Here is an 18727-nt window from a genome sequence, read left to right on the forward strand (position 1 = left end):
TATCTCATTTGAAAGGTAATTACATGTAGAGACCAATTTTGGAAATTACGCGTCGCTAGCGTGTCTCTATCCAACATGGCGACCATCCGTAAGTACGGTCGAGGTACGTTAAACGAATAACACTAAGGCCGTCTCCTGAAGAAACCAAGGTAGATAGAAGCATGAAACCTTTTCTAACCTTAAAGGAACACAAAATACAACATCATGCTGATAAGGAAAATCCTACATGAGGGGGTCCTAAGGGTGTTACGAGGAAAACTACGAGTACCTCGACCGTACTTACGGATGACCGCCATGATGGATAGAGACACGATAGCGACAAGCAGCTTCCAGAACTGATCTCTACACGTGATTACTTTCAATCGAGATACAACACGGTGGGGATTGCTATTTAAAATTTTGTAGTTACCCCCATAACCCTCTTGAGCGCACCTCATGGGGATTCTCTATATCAACATAATGATGTCTTTTATGTCCCTTGGAAGTTACAAAAGGTTTCATGTTTCTATGTACCTTGGTTTCTTCAGGAGACGGGCCTTACTAGGGACGATACCATACCGGGACCAAGTACCTGGGGAAAACCTATATATCGTCTGAAAGCTCTTGGCATGAGAAATATGAAACCTTTTTCAAATCACGGGCAAATCCGCAACTTGACCCTATAAAGAGCCCGTTTGTTGGTGTTTGTGACCCTCTTTATGATATATTCGATAGAATAAAAATGAATGTTACGATGCATCACGCGTAAGCGCCTGAGCTCATCATGTTCCTTTTTGACTCATTGCTAGAACGTCACTCGAGCAAGAGTTTGATCATATCACTTTACACCCAGATGTACCCACTTGGTCAGTGTTGCCAACGAACTGTAAATACAGTGTAGAAGATGGTTTCTGTACTACTGGATGTATATCTGGGTGTGTGTGTTTTAGAAGTTCTCATTTTTACAATCGTTTGGCAACACTGACAAACTGGGGTACTTGGGAGAGGAATACGTCCATAATATATCTTTTCCAATGACGAATGGTGTTTATGCCACGTTTCATGGATATACAAATATACATCCAGTAGTACAGAATCCATCTTCCACACTGTATTTACAGTTCGTTGGCAACACTGGCCAAGTGGGTACATCTGGGCCCAAAGTGATATTATCAAACTCTTGCTCGAGTGACGTTCTAGCAATGAGTCAAAAAGGAACATAATGGGCTCAGACGCTTACGCGTGATGCATCGTAACATTCATTTTTATTGTATCGAATATGCCATACAGAGGATCACAAACACCAACAAACCGGCCCCTTATAGGGTCAAGTTGCGGGTTTGCCCATGATTTGAAAATGGTTTCGTACTTCTCATGGCAAGAGCTTTCAGACTATATATAGATTTTCCCCAGGTACTTGGTCCCGGTATCGTATCATCCCTAATTAATGTTATTCGTGGAACGCACTGTATAGGAGCTCATAAAGATGATTTGCAGTGGCAATTTCATCTGCAGCTTTCACATTTTTATCACAATAGATTTGTAATAGCTGCCAAACTTTTGTTTGTGTGTACACTTTTGTTTGTGTGTACACTTCTTTTGTAGTCGAAATATCTGTAGACTCATCGATTATTAAACTGATTTTTTGTTTCTGTAACATCACACCCCTTGCGTTAGTTCTACCTAATTGAATCTTGTTAGCAATTTTAGAATCAGGGAATTCCATAATGTATACCTACAACTTATTTGTGATTATTAAACTGATTATTATCGATTATTAAACTGATTTTTTGTTTCTGTAACATCACACCCCTTGCGTTAGTTCTACCTAATTGAATCTTGTTAGCAATTTTAGAATCAGGGAATTCCATAATGTATACCTACAACTTATTTGTACATTCAAAAACTGCCCAAAAGTGTGTGTTCTAAAATTATCGTATATTCACCTATTATCGTTAGGGCTCTATCATATATATCATTATTAAGACTTAAATTATCGTATACCACGATAAATTATCGTATAGTTGGCAACCGTGGTGCACAGAAAATTTAGTTACATAGGATCATTTCACCATATTTATGTATCAGACTCTATTGTACTCCCGAACCAACTTTCATTGATAAAATTTTCATCTTCTACTTTCTGTAAAAGTTGACTCAATGATAAGTATATTTTAAGACTGCACTCATATTCTAGTGTTTAGTATCATACATATTTTACACAAACATTATTTTAAATAAACAACACTTTTAATTAATTACCTGTCAAAGACACCATTCCGACAAACCAAAACAACTGCAGAAAACTGATATAACAGCCTCTCCAGTGCATATTCAAAAATTCTGCTACATAAGGGAAGATTATGGTGCAGGGTGCGGCAGCGCTATCAAGAAATAAGATACTTTATGTATTCTAAAACATGTGGTTGAGGCTGAAATATACTTTCATTTTAATTAAATAGCTATACATTGTTGAGGTTGAATCTTTTTCACTCCATTTTTAAAATAATAAAATAAGAACCTGGGTAGTGTTCTTAGTAATGATATGAAATGCGAAGTGAAATAAAAGCAAGGATAGGAATGGCGAAAGAAGCCAGACTCATAAAATGCTTCGTGTGGAGTGTTGTACTGTATGGGGCGGAAACGTGGACCTTACGTAAAGGTGACGAAAATCGACTGGAAGCCTTCGAAATGTGGGCGTGGAGAAGAATGGAAAGAATTAGTTGGATCGAGCGGAAAACGAATGAGAGAGTGTTAGAAATGGTGGGTGAGAAAAGAACACTTTTAGATATTATTAAGAAGAGGAAGAGAAACTGGTTGGGACATTGCCTAAGAAGAGATTGTATCATGAGGGACGTTCTAGAGGGTATGGTGGCGGGAAAGAGAGGGAGGGGGGCGAAGGAGACTACAATTAATGGATGATATTAAAACAGAAAGATCATACGCGAAGACGAAAAGGTTAGCGGAGGACCGTGGAGCATGGAAGCTTCTCAGCTGCGGCAAGTGACCTGCCAATAAAGGCAGAATACCTATGATGATGATGATGATGATTAAAATAATCAATATCATCAAGGGCGCCCATCATGGGGGGCAAGGTGGGGCGCTCTCACCCCCTAGAGGAAATTGTACTTCGGAATATCGAAAACCCAATAGAATTGTTAGAATAGTTACATCAAAATTTGAAACTATTTGAAATGTAGCTTATACTTGCTCCCCATTTGGAAACCACAACATGGGCGCCCTTGAATATCATCTAAATACGAAATGAATTACAAACCTTTCATATCAGGTCATACAATTGATTCTAACATAAGATTGATTCCAAAAGGGTGAGTTTTGCTAGTTTAAATGCATAATACCAGATTACGGCACGGAAGCAGCTATTTCACAACCTATAACTCAATACATGCATAAAAACTTGAGTACGGAATTATCACATTCAAAAAAAAAAAAAAAAAAAAAAAAAAAATTGCGAACTGTTGTAGAGTGAATACAATAAAACATCTGGTTAGAATATAATATATATACAAGCCTTAATTTGATTTGATTTCAGTTTAGCATCTCTTTCAGTAGCGAGGCTATAAAAGACGTGGACTTACTGTTAAATGTGGAATCTGAGTTAGATGAGCTCCTCGGGCGCGCACTCAGAAATTTTTGTTGCGAGGGGTCCAAACTTTGCGGTGGGCAGGGTCCAATACAACAAGCCAATATGTCTAGGTAGTATTAAACGGGTATTAGTCTGCACCCGAAAAGACGATAAGTAATTGTAAAATACTTCCATCTATATTTTGAGAAAATAATTATGGAACTAGATTGTTTTTATAAGAGAAAGACTACAGAGAAAGTATAAGATCAAATATTCATGCTACATCAATCATTTCCCTGTTGAACAAGTACTGTTTTATTGAAAAGGTGTACAAATGTATGTTGAGTTAGGAGGTTTGAAGAGGAAGGGGTACGGACGTGGTAGACACCCTCCGTGTGTGCGCCCGGGTAGAAATTGAACTTTCATCTCCCTTAGCGACGCGGGAGCTCATGAAATATAAATTAAAAGATCAGATTATAACTGATTTCAGATTTTTCGAGTTGTTTTTCATACCCAGGATAGAGATAATGTAAGCAAGTGCAGATCATACGTAAAAATACTAATAAATACTAAGAAATAAAAAATACTAATAAATAAAAAATACTAAGTAATAAAAAATACTAATAAATAAAAAATACTAAGTAATAAACTCTCGTAGATAGTAAGGAGGCCCAGGTTCGATTCCTGGTGAAAGAGTACAATAATAATTTCATAATGATTGGCGTCCATTATTCATCCGACTCCTTTAGCATAAAGGACATAACCATCGGACGTTTACTTCATTTCTCTGATTCTATATCCTTCAATTATAGGCAACCAACATTTCTTTGCAACTATGTAGGTTGCATAAAAGCTAGGAGTGTTATAGATTTTAAACTGGACATGGGTTGCCACCTTTAACGTCACCGTTATCTGTGAAGGTGTTAACAGATTGATTCCATTAACCAATTTGGTCAAGATAATAGCTCTAGTTGTTTATTGCGAAAAAATCGCTTTTGCTCAAAAAAAGTTATTATGTGGGCTTACGGACGGACGGACGGATGGACTGCATGATCCTAATAAAGAAACCAAGTAGTTAAAATGTAAGAGATTGTATTTTCACACATCAATTTATAATAAAATAATAAAAAAGACATTTTACCTTTTGTGAGTGAAATATTAAATACATCTACTACCTGAAATCTAATCATTTCGTTATATGAAGCACACATTCTCCACAGAGGAGACTTATGTAACATCTTAGCTCTTGTCTTTCTACAATAGAATATCCCAGTGTTTGCTGTTCTAGTCTTATTTGTTGGGATACGTAATAACAAGGGCGCCCATCAGGGGGGGCAAGGTGGGGCGCTCGTCCCCCCTAGAAAAAATCATACTTCGGAATATCGAAAACCCAAATAGAATGTTTACATTAGTTACAGCAAAGTTTGAAACTATATTTGAAATGTCGCTTATACTTGCCCCCTCTTGGAAACCACAACATGGGCGCCCTTGCATAATAATACTTCTGAAACTAATTCTGGACAATCAATTTCACCGTTTAATAATTTATGTAAGAACAACAGATCAAACACCCATCTCCTTTTTTCTAATGTTTGAAAACTAACATTCGTTACTATGACTTCGTAAAGGACATACCTGAGTAGAAACCGGTTTTCTTGTATGCAAGCATTAAAAAAAAAATTAAACTGTATATTTTCTATTGCATCAGAGTATTTAGTGACATTTGGTGTCCAAACAGTACAACAGTATTCTAATTTTGACCTCACATACGAAAAAAATAACCTTATAGAAGTTGATTCTTTGTATAAATCCTGTCCTATCCTATAAATTAAACCTAGGTTTCTATAAGCACTAATCGTTATTGTGTCAACGTGTTGAGCAAAGGTTAATTTGCTATCAAATATAACTCCTAGATCTTTGATAGTATTTGCGGTGGACATGGAAGTGCCACTTATTGTATAGGTAAAGTTAATTGGATTTCTTTCTGTTAGGTTACTTAATCAAAATCTTTTCTATCGTACCAATGTCTCTTCCTAGTCTTTAACTTACTACAACAGTAAGCTACTCCAAATCACTACTTCATATATCTTATTGAATCAATTTATTCTTAATCTGTGCCGTATTCTCTCTTGATATAAATCTCATTAGTAACATCAATCTTCTTAAATTATATTTATTTTATAATCGTAATCAGTCTTGTAATCTTATAATCTTAAATCATATCTTTGCATAACATCATTATTCTATATCTTCATTAAGCCTTATATTTTCTATTTGCACATACTCATGCCCAAATTACCTTAGAAATGGCTTGTGCACATTTTTAACCACTTTATATCTATGTACTTTTCTATTCCAACACTTTCCTTGTGAAAAATACAGATTTGCATTTGGACACATTAAGGACTTATTTGTTTTTATTACACCATATTTGAACTCTTTGTAGATGCTATTCAACTTTCTCGTAGTCATCAATTGAACTTACTTTGCAGTATAATTTGAGACTGTCGGTAAAAAAAGAACTTGACAAGTTTTTATACACAGAGGAATATCATTAAAAATAAGAAGAAACCAAAGGGGACCTAAATTAGATCCTTGAGGGACTCCCGATAGAGTATTGAACTTGAAAATTACCCGTAATGTAAAACATTGTTTAGGATTATTCAACTGGAATTCTCTCTAGCCCTCTGTGAGAAGAGTTTTTCTTTTATCTTGGATTTTAATATTTGTATTGTTATTTACATATTCTATACTATTAGTATGTTGGTGTGTATCAAATTCAAAACAAACAAGAATAGCTCTCGATTTCAATAATTCAAAACCTGTTTTCATTACCTTTTATGTTTTAACTGCAATAGACATTCACTTTAATAAATGACATAATACCAACTTTTTTTTATCTTATATTATGATCTTACATTTCATATTTAAATCTAGGGATACAGAATAGGCTGTGGTTGTTTTTCATAATACACTGCCCGGGGGGAGGGGGGAGGGGGACGTGGGAATTCTCGCTCTGGACGCTTACAACCCACGCAACGGCCCTTCCCACCAGAAAGAGAGAAGTTCATTTACTGCACAAAATCCAGAGAAATCTGAGTGATCAAGCGGACAGTGAAATATTGTAGAGTTTATAAACTTCACAACTGGTTTGATTTTATTATAAATAGCTAGCTATTTTAATCATGTACCGACGTATTTTCTATTGATTGTTTCTAAGTAAAAAGTTTTCGGGTACTGGCGGGCTTGACTTTCAATTCTTGCCCTCTCAAATAGTCCACAATCAGGACATAGCTGAGAAGTATTTAAGGAATCACATCCATGGCGTAGTCTCTTTTTCCAATACATTATGTATAACTGCTGATTCCTCGATTTGTCCTATTTTTGTGGCTGAGAGGCCATAGAATAATGATAAAAACCAACAATATGTCAAAGAGAATTGCGTTATAAAAATATCAATCTTTAACATAGAGATGGACTTTCATTGGCTACAATGAAGTTAAAAAAAAATAATAAAAAACTGCAATCTGTCTGTCACATTCCCAGTAAGCAAGCACACTTACGGTAGGTGTAAATTTCGGTTGATTTTACCCAGGGGTAAAAGTGCGGGGGAACGCTGGGGGACGCCGTCCCCACCTCCAAAAAATATATAGGGCATCCCCCGGTTCCTAAAAAAAAAAAAAACTACAATGGGCAAAGATAGGAAGGGAGACGTGTGTCCAAATTAATAAATTTTTGGGATCTGGTAACGTCTAACTCATTTGACATGAAGATAATTAGTACCCATTCAAACTATTTTTTTTTAAATATATTGATTTGATTAAAGTTATATTCTTTGGAGGACAGGGTATTTCAGATGCAAAAGTAGAATATCTTCTGTACTTTTGTTATTACAATTTCATTGAAGTAAATATTCTAAGGGGGAAGGGGTTTCAAATACAGAAGGTCGATCCGCGAATATGTGTCCAATTTTACACCCGTACCCCTGATCACAGAAGCGACCGAACCAAGTGGTTAAACGCGTGTGCTATACCTGGAGGTCCATTCTATCGTCTGCCAAGCGAAACTGTGTATCGTGTGCATCATGGCTTCAAAGGTGAACCGTTTTTGGAAGGGCTACGTAATTGGACTTTTCCACGCCAAATTTTCGGGTTCTAAAATTCAAAAGCAGTGCAAAGAAAATGGTTGTGCATTGGGTTCGACGACTATCAAGAACATAATGAAGCAGTATAAAAAGAAGACATACCAGGTAAGCATTCACCCACTAAGGGGTCGGGGAAGCGAGCGTGTACCACAGTGACTCCAGAAGTAGCTCAGAAGTTGCGGTGAATGGCCTTACAAGAAACTCCCGCTCCGCAACGTGTGATGGCATCTCGACTCCACATATCACAGTCAACTGTTAACCGCGCTCTGAGTGGAAAATTAAACCTCCGGAATGTCTTTAAAGGTCATGGACATTACCTAAGTGCGGCCCATCGCCGTGAGAGAAGGACTAATAGCAGGCGCCTCTATGAACGCCATCTATCTGGAAAAAGTGGAAGTTTGTGGCCACACTAGATGAAGCATGAGTGTATCTGTCAGATTGTGGCAAAATTCGCTCGATAACTTACACTTCGCGAGATGCAAAAAGCCTTCCTGCGTTCATCCGTCATTGCAAAGCAACTTTCTCGAAAGGATTTATGGTTGTCGTCGGTTACTCTTATCAGGGCAAGTTAACAAGTCGTCAGGTCCATAAAAACTGTAAAATCAATTTTGGATTCTTTCAGCAACATATACTGAACCCAATTTATACAGAAGATCTGCCTCGTTTGTATGGGCATGCCATAAAGCAAGAGTCTGTGCATATGGATAAGGCCTCCTCACATACATTTCATTCTACCCAGAACTTTCTGAAGCAGATGGAGACAGACACCGGTATTCGTGCTATTCTATTTCATGATATACCAGTGAAATCACCAGATGCCAGTCCCATGGATTTCTGCGGGTTTGGTCTACTGAAAAGGGCACTTTCTTCTCGTCGTGTCACTACTCTCGGGGGCCTGTGGAAAGACTGCCGGGAGGAATGGGAGAAGATTCCACTTCCTGTACTTCGTCGTAGTCTTCTACAGTGGAAGTTACGGTGCAGGGCTATTGCCAGAACACATGGCCATCACATTGAGGCCAACCGATGGTGGTCCCATGGATTTTCATAAGGTTAGTGCTATTTCAAAATTGGACACATATACGCGGATCGACCTTCTGTATATCCAATAAGCCTATCCTCCCCGTGCTGGGAACGGCAACGGGAATAATGATGGGACAAATTTTATTTATAATATGGAGGGATATGAGTAATCTTATATACTTGTATGTTACTATTCTTCAAAGTAAATGCATGGGAGTTTTTTTTTTTTTTTTGTCATTATTTATTGCAGGTATCTAGTCTTCGATGGTGTCGTAGACCTGAAGGAAAACTGCGTACTTTTTAGAAGTGTATTTTGTTTCTCAAGACTATGTAATCGCAGCACAAAGAATAACCAGACAACACTTCAATAAACACGATGTACCATCTCAGAATGTGATCGTCCGTGCAGTAAGGAACTTTCGAGAAACAGGAAATACCAAACAAACAAACAAAAAGTTCCCTTGGACGACGTCGACAGTCTCGTGCCCATGACAATTCAACGTGTTGCAAACGCCATGCAACAAAGTTGCAACAAATCTACTTGTTGATTGTCCCAGGAAGTAAATGTTTCTCATAGCAGCAGGCCCGTATCCACGGGGGACTAGGGGGGGCGGGCCCCCCTGAACTTTGGCTGGGCCCCTAAAAGCTTCACGGTAGGCTTGCAAATGAACTATAATATGGTGATGAACAGGGCCCGGATCTTGTTGACCTAAACTTTTCCCAAAAGTGACCTATAAAATGACACTAAAATTCCTGTAAAATGACCCTAAAATTCCCAAAAATTGACTTTAAACTTGCGTTTTTTAAAAATTTTACTTCGTTAAACATGGACATTTTTTGAATATCTATTGGATTTTAAATATCATTTCTATCATTTTCAAAAGTTTTGTTTTAGTTAGCTGCAGCCCATTGATCAAATATTGTGTTCAATGATCAGTCCATTGTACTGTATTGTAAGCAATGAAAGTGTCAATTCACTTGCGAGTTGAAACTAGGAAGTACAAGTTCAGTTATAAGTTTGAAACTAGAAATCAAATTTCGCAAGTGTAGACTGTATACACGAGAATAATAGATAAAAAAAAGTTTAAAATCTTTGAAGCCTTCCAATTTATTTTTAGTTATTCACCTCATCATATCTTATGTGGTCAGCAACCCAAACCCATCTGTTTCTCTACCTACCAACCCCCACCCCTCGTCAACCAGCTACAGCTTAGTATTCATGACCTTGTTAGGAATGAAGTTTTCCATCCCAATAATCAGGAAGCAGGGAAGAGATCATTTAACTTCGTGTTCTTCAAATCCGTAAACAGCGTTCATTTTAAGATTTCCTTATGTAGAAGAAAAAGAATAAAAAGACCATAAGTGACCTAAAAGTTACTTTAAAATATTAAAAAATGACCTAAAACTTCAAAACAGCAAAAAGTGACAAAATGTTGACGATAAAAAGATATAATTTTAGAACCTAGAGCTGATGAATAACGTTTTTATTTCAACTTGCCTTGTCCTATGCGTAACAGAAAAAAGTTGACTTGTCAACAAAATCCGGGCCCTGGTGATGAAGTATAACATGATTGGGTCGGCCCCCCCCTAACTTCTACCTGGCTCCCCCTAAATTTTTGAGCTTGCTAAGGGCCTGCATAGCAGTGTTCAAAAAATTATAAGACAACACTTGCATTCGTACTCATATTCGTCAAATAGGCTTAGTGGAAAAACGTCATGTAGACCTAATATGCTCTTGAATAAGTGCAAAGAGGACGAAATATTTCTTTAGCACTATATCTTGTGAATTGAGGCCCATTTCCCTTATCTGGTTACGTTAATAAACAAAATTGTAGGTTTTGAGGTCGAGAAAACCATCGTAATGTTCATGAAAAATCTTTGCATGGTATCCAAGTTCGATTCGGTGTGTCGTGATACATGCATAATGTCATCAATCCGTACTTTTTAGAGGACAGACATGGTTTTGTCGTTACCGTTAGGGATGCGCACGAGGCAAGATTTAAGTTTGTCTCGTCTCGAAAATGTGTTGTAAAAGTGATGTCTCGACTCGAAAAATGCATTCTTCTCTATTGGAAGAGCTGTGTCCTCGACTCGCATTTTGTCAGGAATATTCTGTCTCGACTCGTCTCGTGCGCATCCCTAGTTACCGTTAATAATAAACGCTATAGCCACATACTCAATACGTTTCTAATTCCTGAGCAACAACGTTGTGGTCTGTCAGAAATGTGGATGTAACAAGACGGTGCTTCCTGTTACACAGCACCACAGTCTATGACAACTTTCCTCAAACAATTTCAGTGTGCTTCATTTCACGATTTGGTGACATCAATTGACTAGGAAGATCACAAGATCTATTTCCGGCTGACTATTTCCTTTGGAGTTATCTGGAGAAGAGTGTGTACGCTAACTGATACACTAAAGGAATAAATCAGAAGAGAAATTGATGTCATTCCAGTTGACAGGCTCCACCGCACTATTCTGCAGTTTAAAAGACAGAGCCAAGAATACTCTCGTCGTAATGGTGGTCACCAGAAAGACGTGATTTTCAAAACTTTACCTAGTGTGCAAAACTACTGTATGCCATGTAGACCTATATACTCACCACAGTTTGCATTAAAACTTACTATTGCAACTCCAGCTATATTAACGTTTTGTTTTCATTATTTCCAATTGATGTTTATTATTATTATTATTATTATTATTATTATTATTATTATTATTATTATTATTATTATTATTATTATTATTATTTTATTATGCGGATTTTATTCCCACTCCCAAGTTCATTTTCCGTACTTAACCAGCATAACCCCTTTTCCGGATTTAAGGCTTCCTGGTTGTAGCATATAGCTTACGAGGAAACGGCCCCAAGTGTAAACAACCGATTTGGCTGGGGTCCGGATATGTGTTACGGGAGACCAAAGTAGGAGACACGTATTTTGGCGTTTTGGCACATACGCAGAAATTTCCGAAATATGGGGCCCCAAAGAGGCCCTACATGCTATAACTAAGAAGCGAATGACGTTACTTGTACAAAACCAATTTGGTTGGGGTCCGGATATGTGTTACGGAAGACCAAAGTAGGAGACACGTATTTTGGCGTTTGAGCCCATACACAGAAATTACCGAAATACCGGGCCCCAAAGTGCTCTATATGCTATAACTAGGAAGCGAATGACGTTACTTGTACACAACCGATTTGTTACTTGTACACTTTGTCTCCCGTAACACATATTCGGACCCCAGCCAAATCGGTTGTGTACATGTAACGTCGTTCGCTTCCTAGTTATAGCATGTAGGGCCACCTTGGGGCCCCGTATTTCGGAAATTTCTACGTATGGGCCCAAACGACAAAATACGTGTCTCCTACTTTGGTCTCCCGTAACACATATCCGGACCCCAGCCAAATCGGTTGTTTACACTTGGGCCGGTTTCCTCGTTAGCTCAGGTTTTTTTTTTTTTTTTTTTTTTAATGAAATGCCTTATTTTGCGTTTTCCGTATAGGATAACTTTTTATAACTGTGGTGTGATGCCTACGTTATGTGTTTTTATTCGACCTCGAAATCTGTTCTAGTTGTGCATAAATGATAAGCGATAAAACCAGTCAATATTAAAGTTCATTTTGCTTCTGAGATACATTACCTGAAAGACGTGAAGAACTCCAGAAAGGTATATATAAAAAAACCTGGAACAACGCTTTGTATAAATTCACAGATTGACAGCCAAAATAGTGACCACATCAACATCGGTTTTCGGCCAAACGAGTCTGCTAAGATACCCCAGAAAAGACTGCCAGTAACGGATCCTAAAGGGTTAAACATTAAAAAGGAACAAATAAAATGCCGAAATGTATTAACATGAAACAGAATACATGGTTAAACCACATTCACTATATATGAAAAAAATATTTGGAACATTTCTTTTTTTTTTTCTAAATTATTATAACGTTTTAAGGTTTTGTTAGGTTTGTTACTTTCATTTTTAGTCTAAAACACGTGACGACAAAACTTGTTTGCTGTTTTCGGGCGCCCTCGAGCTGCCCCAGTTTATCCCGTAACAGGTAGCACAGCAATGGCGTCTAACATGCTTTTTTTTTTTTTTTTATCTGCAACTAGTCGTTTCAAACCCCAGTATAATAGTGTTATTACCTAGTATTCGAGCAGTGAAATCCTTAGAATTGGCATTATAGACGAGATACTATTTCAATTACTAAATCTAGAAAAGCTTAAACATATTTAACATTCTCGATTGATAACATCGCTATATATATATATATATATATATATATATATATATATATATATATATACATCCAGGGTTTCAAACCAACACCGGGTGGACAGCTCCCTGGTTCGATCCCAGCTCGCGCCGTGTGGACTTTGCGGTGGACAAACACCGTGCTTGTGGGTTCTCCCGTTTCCTTCCACTTTCTTCATTCTACCATTTCATTCATTTCTCATAATCACCGTCTCCTTTAGCCTAATCGGCATAATCGTGGGACGTAAAACTGAAAGATTTCATTTCATTTTTTCAAAACAACACCAACTTCTGGGAGGTGATTCCTAACACCAACATAAGACGAAAAGTGTAGGCCAACTTGGGTGCACAAATGCTTCCTTTCGTAGTTATAGGCTGCCGAAAACATGAAAAAATTAACTTTAAAGGTCCATAGCTCTAATATTATGGGACCTACCCTAGTTGGGTCAAAACTTCATTTAAGAACTAGTATGTGCCCTATCCAAATATCCATGTTTCTGAATCCTGCGGTACTTACGCAACAATTTTTATAGAGGTAGTCGGTGAGTACTTCAAAATATTTGCCCGTACCCAAACTGTCTCTATTGAAATTGTTGTGTGAGTAACTTAGGATTGTGAAATATGTCTTTTTGGATAGCTTACATATTAGTTCCTGAGTGAAGTCTTGACCCGACAACGGTAGGTCACATAGTATTGGAGCTATGGACCTTTAAATTTTATTTTTTCATGTTTTCGTGAACCTATAACTCCGAAAGGAAGCATTTGTGCACCCAGGTTGCTCTATTCTTTTTGCCTTATCTTGGTGTCAGGGATCACCTCCCAAACTTTGTCGGTGTTGTTTTGAAATACCCTGTATGTGTAGTACTATATAAACGAGCATGTCAAAAAAAAGGCCGATATTTTTTACGCGGGGTTGACCACTGATGAAGTTGAGCATGCGTAGGACATACCCAAATGTCTTGAGCCGCTGCAAAAATGCGAACTAAAGCTCACACCCTCACACACCCTCATGTTGAGCCAATAAGGGTTCAGCTGTTGCTAAGCGAGAGAAAGTGAGTGGAGTTCCTTCAGCCGATATCAGCGCTTGTAGCGGAAGACTAGGGATCAAGTCAATGTGGTATATGTATAGTATTCTTTGCTTGCAACAGAGAGAATCGTCCAATTGGAGCTAAGTACATCCGAGTAGCAGTAAAGTGAAATAGCAAATTCCTATTAAATGTGAAGTGAGATCTGTCTTACGATTTCTCAACACTAAAAGACAGATTGCAAACTCAATTTCGCAAAATATTAAGCGGTCCAATCCAGGAGCCGGTTCAAATTTGGCAACTCTTCCTTCTTACGCCGTCCATAGGTAATTAGTTATTTCCTTCAATTAATAGTTACACGTCTTAGAAAGCCAGAAGTAGTTTTAGTCCTATTGGAAGCTTCCTTCCATCTTGTCATTGCTAGTCCTTTCTGTGCTGTATTAAGTACTTTCGTCAATAATCGAAACTACAAAAGTAATGAAATCATTTTATTTTTACCTGCAAGTGAGACAAAATTCCAAATTAACTTTTTGTTATCGTTTAATCCAAAAGCACAGGTGATCGGTGGTTGCAAATAGCTCATGGCTTGGAAGGACATAGTTCCACAAGCGTAGATCGCTCCACTCAGAAGAAACAAGGTGTTTTGGAACTTCCCGTGTCCTGAAATGAACAAAAGAATCAAATTCTTTTTGACATTAAAATTTAGTTAAGAGTTCTATTGATAAATACCAGATCTTCTGTGTGAACTAGTGCAGCTGTAATTCCTATAAAGTGAAAGCACATTCTTTGAATATTGAGCAATATAATTATTCCAATTAATATTTGAATAGGTCTAATTCAAGCCATAAACAATGTTCCAGACTTATACCTTTTACGCTAATGGAGGCTAGTGGCTAATGAAAGTGAATGAGTATTAAGTAATGGATAAGATGAGAATGTGGGAGAGTCTTGAGAAACTAACGGACACGGTATTGTTCTCCACGAGCTCACATAGTCTGGGGTCAAAACAAGAATTCCTTGCACCTAAGTTGAATGCTTTCTATTAACTCACCGTGGCCTCTATTCCAAAGCATAAACGCTTCTTCAAACACTTACTTGAATATAGAGTTATGTTTGGAATTAGTTGTTCAAGTTCAACGATTATTCAAGTCTTTCCAGCAACGCATATTTGGGTAGATTTTGTTTTATCTGATGCTGTACCCGAAGGCAAGTTCAAACTTCTTTATCCCAACGTAACTAAAATTGGTCACTAAGTTAGCAGAACTGAATAGAATGATCAGTTCCAAACGATATGGAAAGCCGAAAATTAAGGACACTTAGGAATATCACACATACAAGTATTTTAGTGATGTCGTGATTCATTGGATTATTAGGCCACATGGAATACGATTTTTGTTCGAATCACGTGGTCTGGATTTCGGTTCTCACTCAGGCAGACCTGGTAATCCAAAAAAGATACAGAACCCAGTCCAACCCGGTAACCCATACAGATCCGGGTCCTTGCCTAACCCAGTATCCAATACAGATCGGAGACAAAATCTGACTAGGTAACTAATATGGATCCATGACCTGTCTGACCCGGTACCAATACATGTCCGATCCTAATCTGACCCGATAACCAATACAGATTCAAAACTCATCTGACCAGGTAATCAATACAGCTCGGAGACCCAATCTGATCAGGTAACCAATATGGATCTGTGACCCTATCTGACCCGGTAACCAATACAGGTTCAAGATTTAATTTGATCAGGTGACCAATATAGATTCATGACCCTGTCTGCCCTGGTATCAATACTGATCCGAGAGCCAATCTGACCAGGTAACCAATAAGGGTCCATGATCCCGCCTGACCCGATAACCAATATAGCTTCGAGACCTAATCTGACTGGGTGACCAATACAAATCCGTGACTCTGTTTGACCCGGTACTAATACAGGTCCGTGATTCAATCTGACCCGATAACCAATACAGGGTTTGAGACCCAATCTGACCGGGTAACCAATACAAGTCCGTGATGCGGTCTGACCCGGTAACCAGTGTAAGCCGATAATCCATACGGATCTAGGATATAGTTTGACCCAGAAGCATCTTAAATAAGCATAGTACACTATAAGCATAGAGTACTATTATGATAGTATAAGCAAAATTTACATAATTCTTAAATAATTTCAATTACATAAGTCTTAAATAATTTCATGGCGGATTAATATGATACCCATTATTTCTGCTTGAATGATTCAAACGCTCGATTTACTTGATATAAGCAAGGTATATAAAAACGTAATGTATTCCAGATTAACATTATTCATAGAAAACAAAATAATAATTCAAAAACAATATAGATTTTTTTTAAAAGTCTACCCAACATGACGTTAACGACCTTTCAAACTATAGACTATCTCAGATGCTCTTGATGGGAGTAGTTACTTGATAGTAAACAGTCCTATCAACGCATTCGACACGGTAAATTACGAAATACTTCAGAAGAAAAAAATTACAATGCTATGGAATACGGGGAAACTACTATACTATGGAATACACCTACAATCTTATGGATAGTTATTAAAAATTGGATGCAATACACTAGAATAAGTGGATAATATCTCGTAAACTGTGGAATTTTTAAATTACTATTTCTTTGGTATGTGAACGACCTGTTGACTGCATTGAAAGTTTGGGGCCGCGGTGGCTCAGTGGTAGAGCGTTCACCTCGGTGCTTGGGGTCCCGGGTTCGATCCCAGCCCCCGCCAAGTGAACTTTGTGGTGGGCAAACACCGTATGCGTGGGGTTTCTCGGGGTTCTCCCGTTTCCTCCCACTTTCTTCATTTCATTCATTACTCATCATCACCGTCTCCTTAGCCTAATCGTGGGACGTAAAACTCAAAGATTTCATTTTTTTATTTTTTTGCATTAAAAGATTCCCAATCATGTTTAGGGACGATACAGTTATATTCAGCTGAATAAAGTTTGCTGATGGCATAGCACAGATAGCGGAGAACGAAAAGGACTTGCAGGAAGCACTTTCAAATTTGAACGACCAACTGAAAAAAAAAATGCAAAATGAAGATAAATAAGAACCAAAGTAAGACAGGGCAGGACAGGAAGGGGCAGAGACGTTCCCCTATTTTAGAAGTCTAATATGGAAGAAGTAAACAATACGTAATTTCAAGAATAGCGCAGGCTAAACAAGCATTCAATCGAAAAACAGGACTGCTAACATCAAGAATGTGTCGTTGAACGTTCGAAAACGATTTATTAAGACTCTATGGAGCGTGGCCCTTTACGAATCAGAGACGTGGACATTGAGAAAAGCTAAAATATCCAAGCTGAAAGCTTCTGAAGCGAGGTGTTGGCGCAGAATGCTGCACATGTCAGGGACCGAACGGAAGAGGAATCAAGACGTACTAGAGGAACCGAAAGAAGGACAACAGATCATGAAGACAATAGGAAAAGAAGAAATAGCATACTTGACCATCTTATTCGACACTCCGATTGGATCACCGTGCTGATAGAGGGAAAGGCAGAAGGAAACCTGGAAGAGGAAGACCAAGAATAGAACATCTAGATGCAGTTATCAAAGTATAAAACAGCTCTCCCAAGGGAGAGAAAAGTGTTAAAATTTCCATGTTGCCCACCAACCTATGGTTGAGCTGAACAACAAGAAGAAAGCAGTGATATTCACGAAAGAATTAAAACTTAAAACGGCACAGAATTCAACTAATACAGAGTTAGATTATCCCAATGGATATGAATGAATAAATTAACTTTTAATTTTGATAAATAAGTGTGTATTCTTTAGAAATAGACACAAAATCCAAAACATTAATGAATCTCCTATTATAATAAGTTTTCGAAAAGTAACAGTTATTGAAAATATAAAATACTTAGGTATATGGTTTGATGAACATTTCACATAGGAGAAACATTGTCCTGAAATCAGAAAAAAAAATCATTACACACTGAGTTAATGTTTAATATATATATATTTCCAGAATCGATTCCAGATTCCTATGCATTCCTCCACTCATACCTTTTAAATGAAACCAAAGCTTGGAATGGAAACTTAAGTACTCAACATAAATATGGGCTGGAACATAAGTCACAAAAGAGTTTCAAAATAGCATAACTCCTCACGTGTGTTAGCAATATGTATTGAGATGCTGGTATAACATACATTACATGTGGAAGATCTCTACGTGTGAAAAATAACTCCACATAAATGTTTACCATGTCGCATAAGCTCTTCCCGCAATATTCATCATTACACTACTCGAAGTTGCTGAAGTTATTGCTTGGACTTCTGCGTGGACGATCTATTTGAACTTCCGTATTGTTTGAAGTTTATTGGCATAAGCCCATTCTTTGAGGTAGCCCTAAAGGTAAGAGTCTTGTGCCGACAAATATAGCGATCGTGGTGGGCAAGGAATATCTGTAGTTTGTGAAATGATTCGAGAAACTGTAATCACTCCCTAGATATGTGCGCTGTGGTACCATCTTGCTGGAATGAAACGTCTGACATGTTCTCCACTGCAGGACGCAAAAATTCTTGAATCATCGTCTGGTATAGAGCACCGGTGACGGTCATTGCAAAGGTCCAATGATTTTCTGGAACGCAACTCCACCCCATACACTTCCCAGGATATGATGGATAACCTGTGGATTCTCGGTACCAAAACCAAAATATATTGTTTGATTATATTTCCATGGAGGCGG

General features: G+C 37.8%; 1 protein-coding gene across 2 annotated transcripts in view; it reads right to left on the bottom strand.

The window, feature by feature from the left end:
- The window catches only part of LOC145679901 (synaptic vesicle glycoprotein 2B-like), a 126950-nt gene that overhangs the window by 75062 nt on the left and 33161 nt on the right, over positions 1-18727 (bottom strand). For both annotated transcript variants that reach the window (XM_081750415.1, XM_081750413.1), the window contains exons 4-6: positions 14510-14671; positions 12372-12534; positions 2242-2363 (exon numbers count right to left, since the gene is read on the bottom strand). In XM_081750415.1, coding sequence (XP_081606541.1) covers positions 2242-2363; positions 12372-12534; positions 14510-14671 — 447 coding nt within the window. The remainder of the gene's footprint in view (positions 1-2241; positions 2364-12371; positions 12535-14509; positions 14672-18727) is intronic.

Source organism: Thermobia domestica, chromosome 2, assembly GCF_964235325.1.
Source record: "Thermobia domestica chromosome 2, izTheDome1.hap1.1, whole genome shotgun sequence".
NCBI lineage: Eukaryota > Metazoa > Arthropoda > Insecta > Zygentoma > Lepismatidae > Thermobia > Thermobia domestica.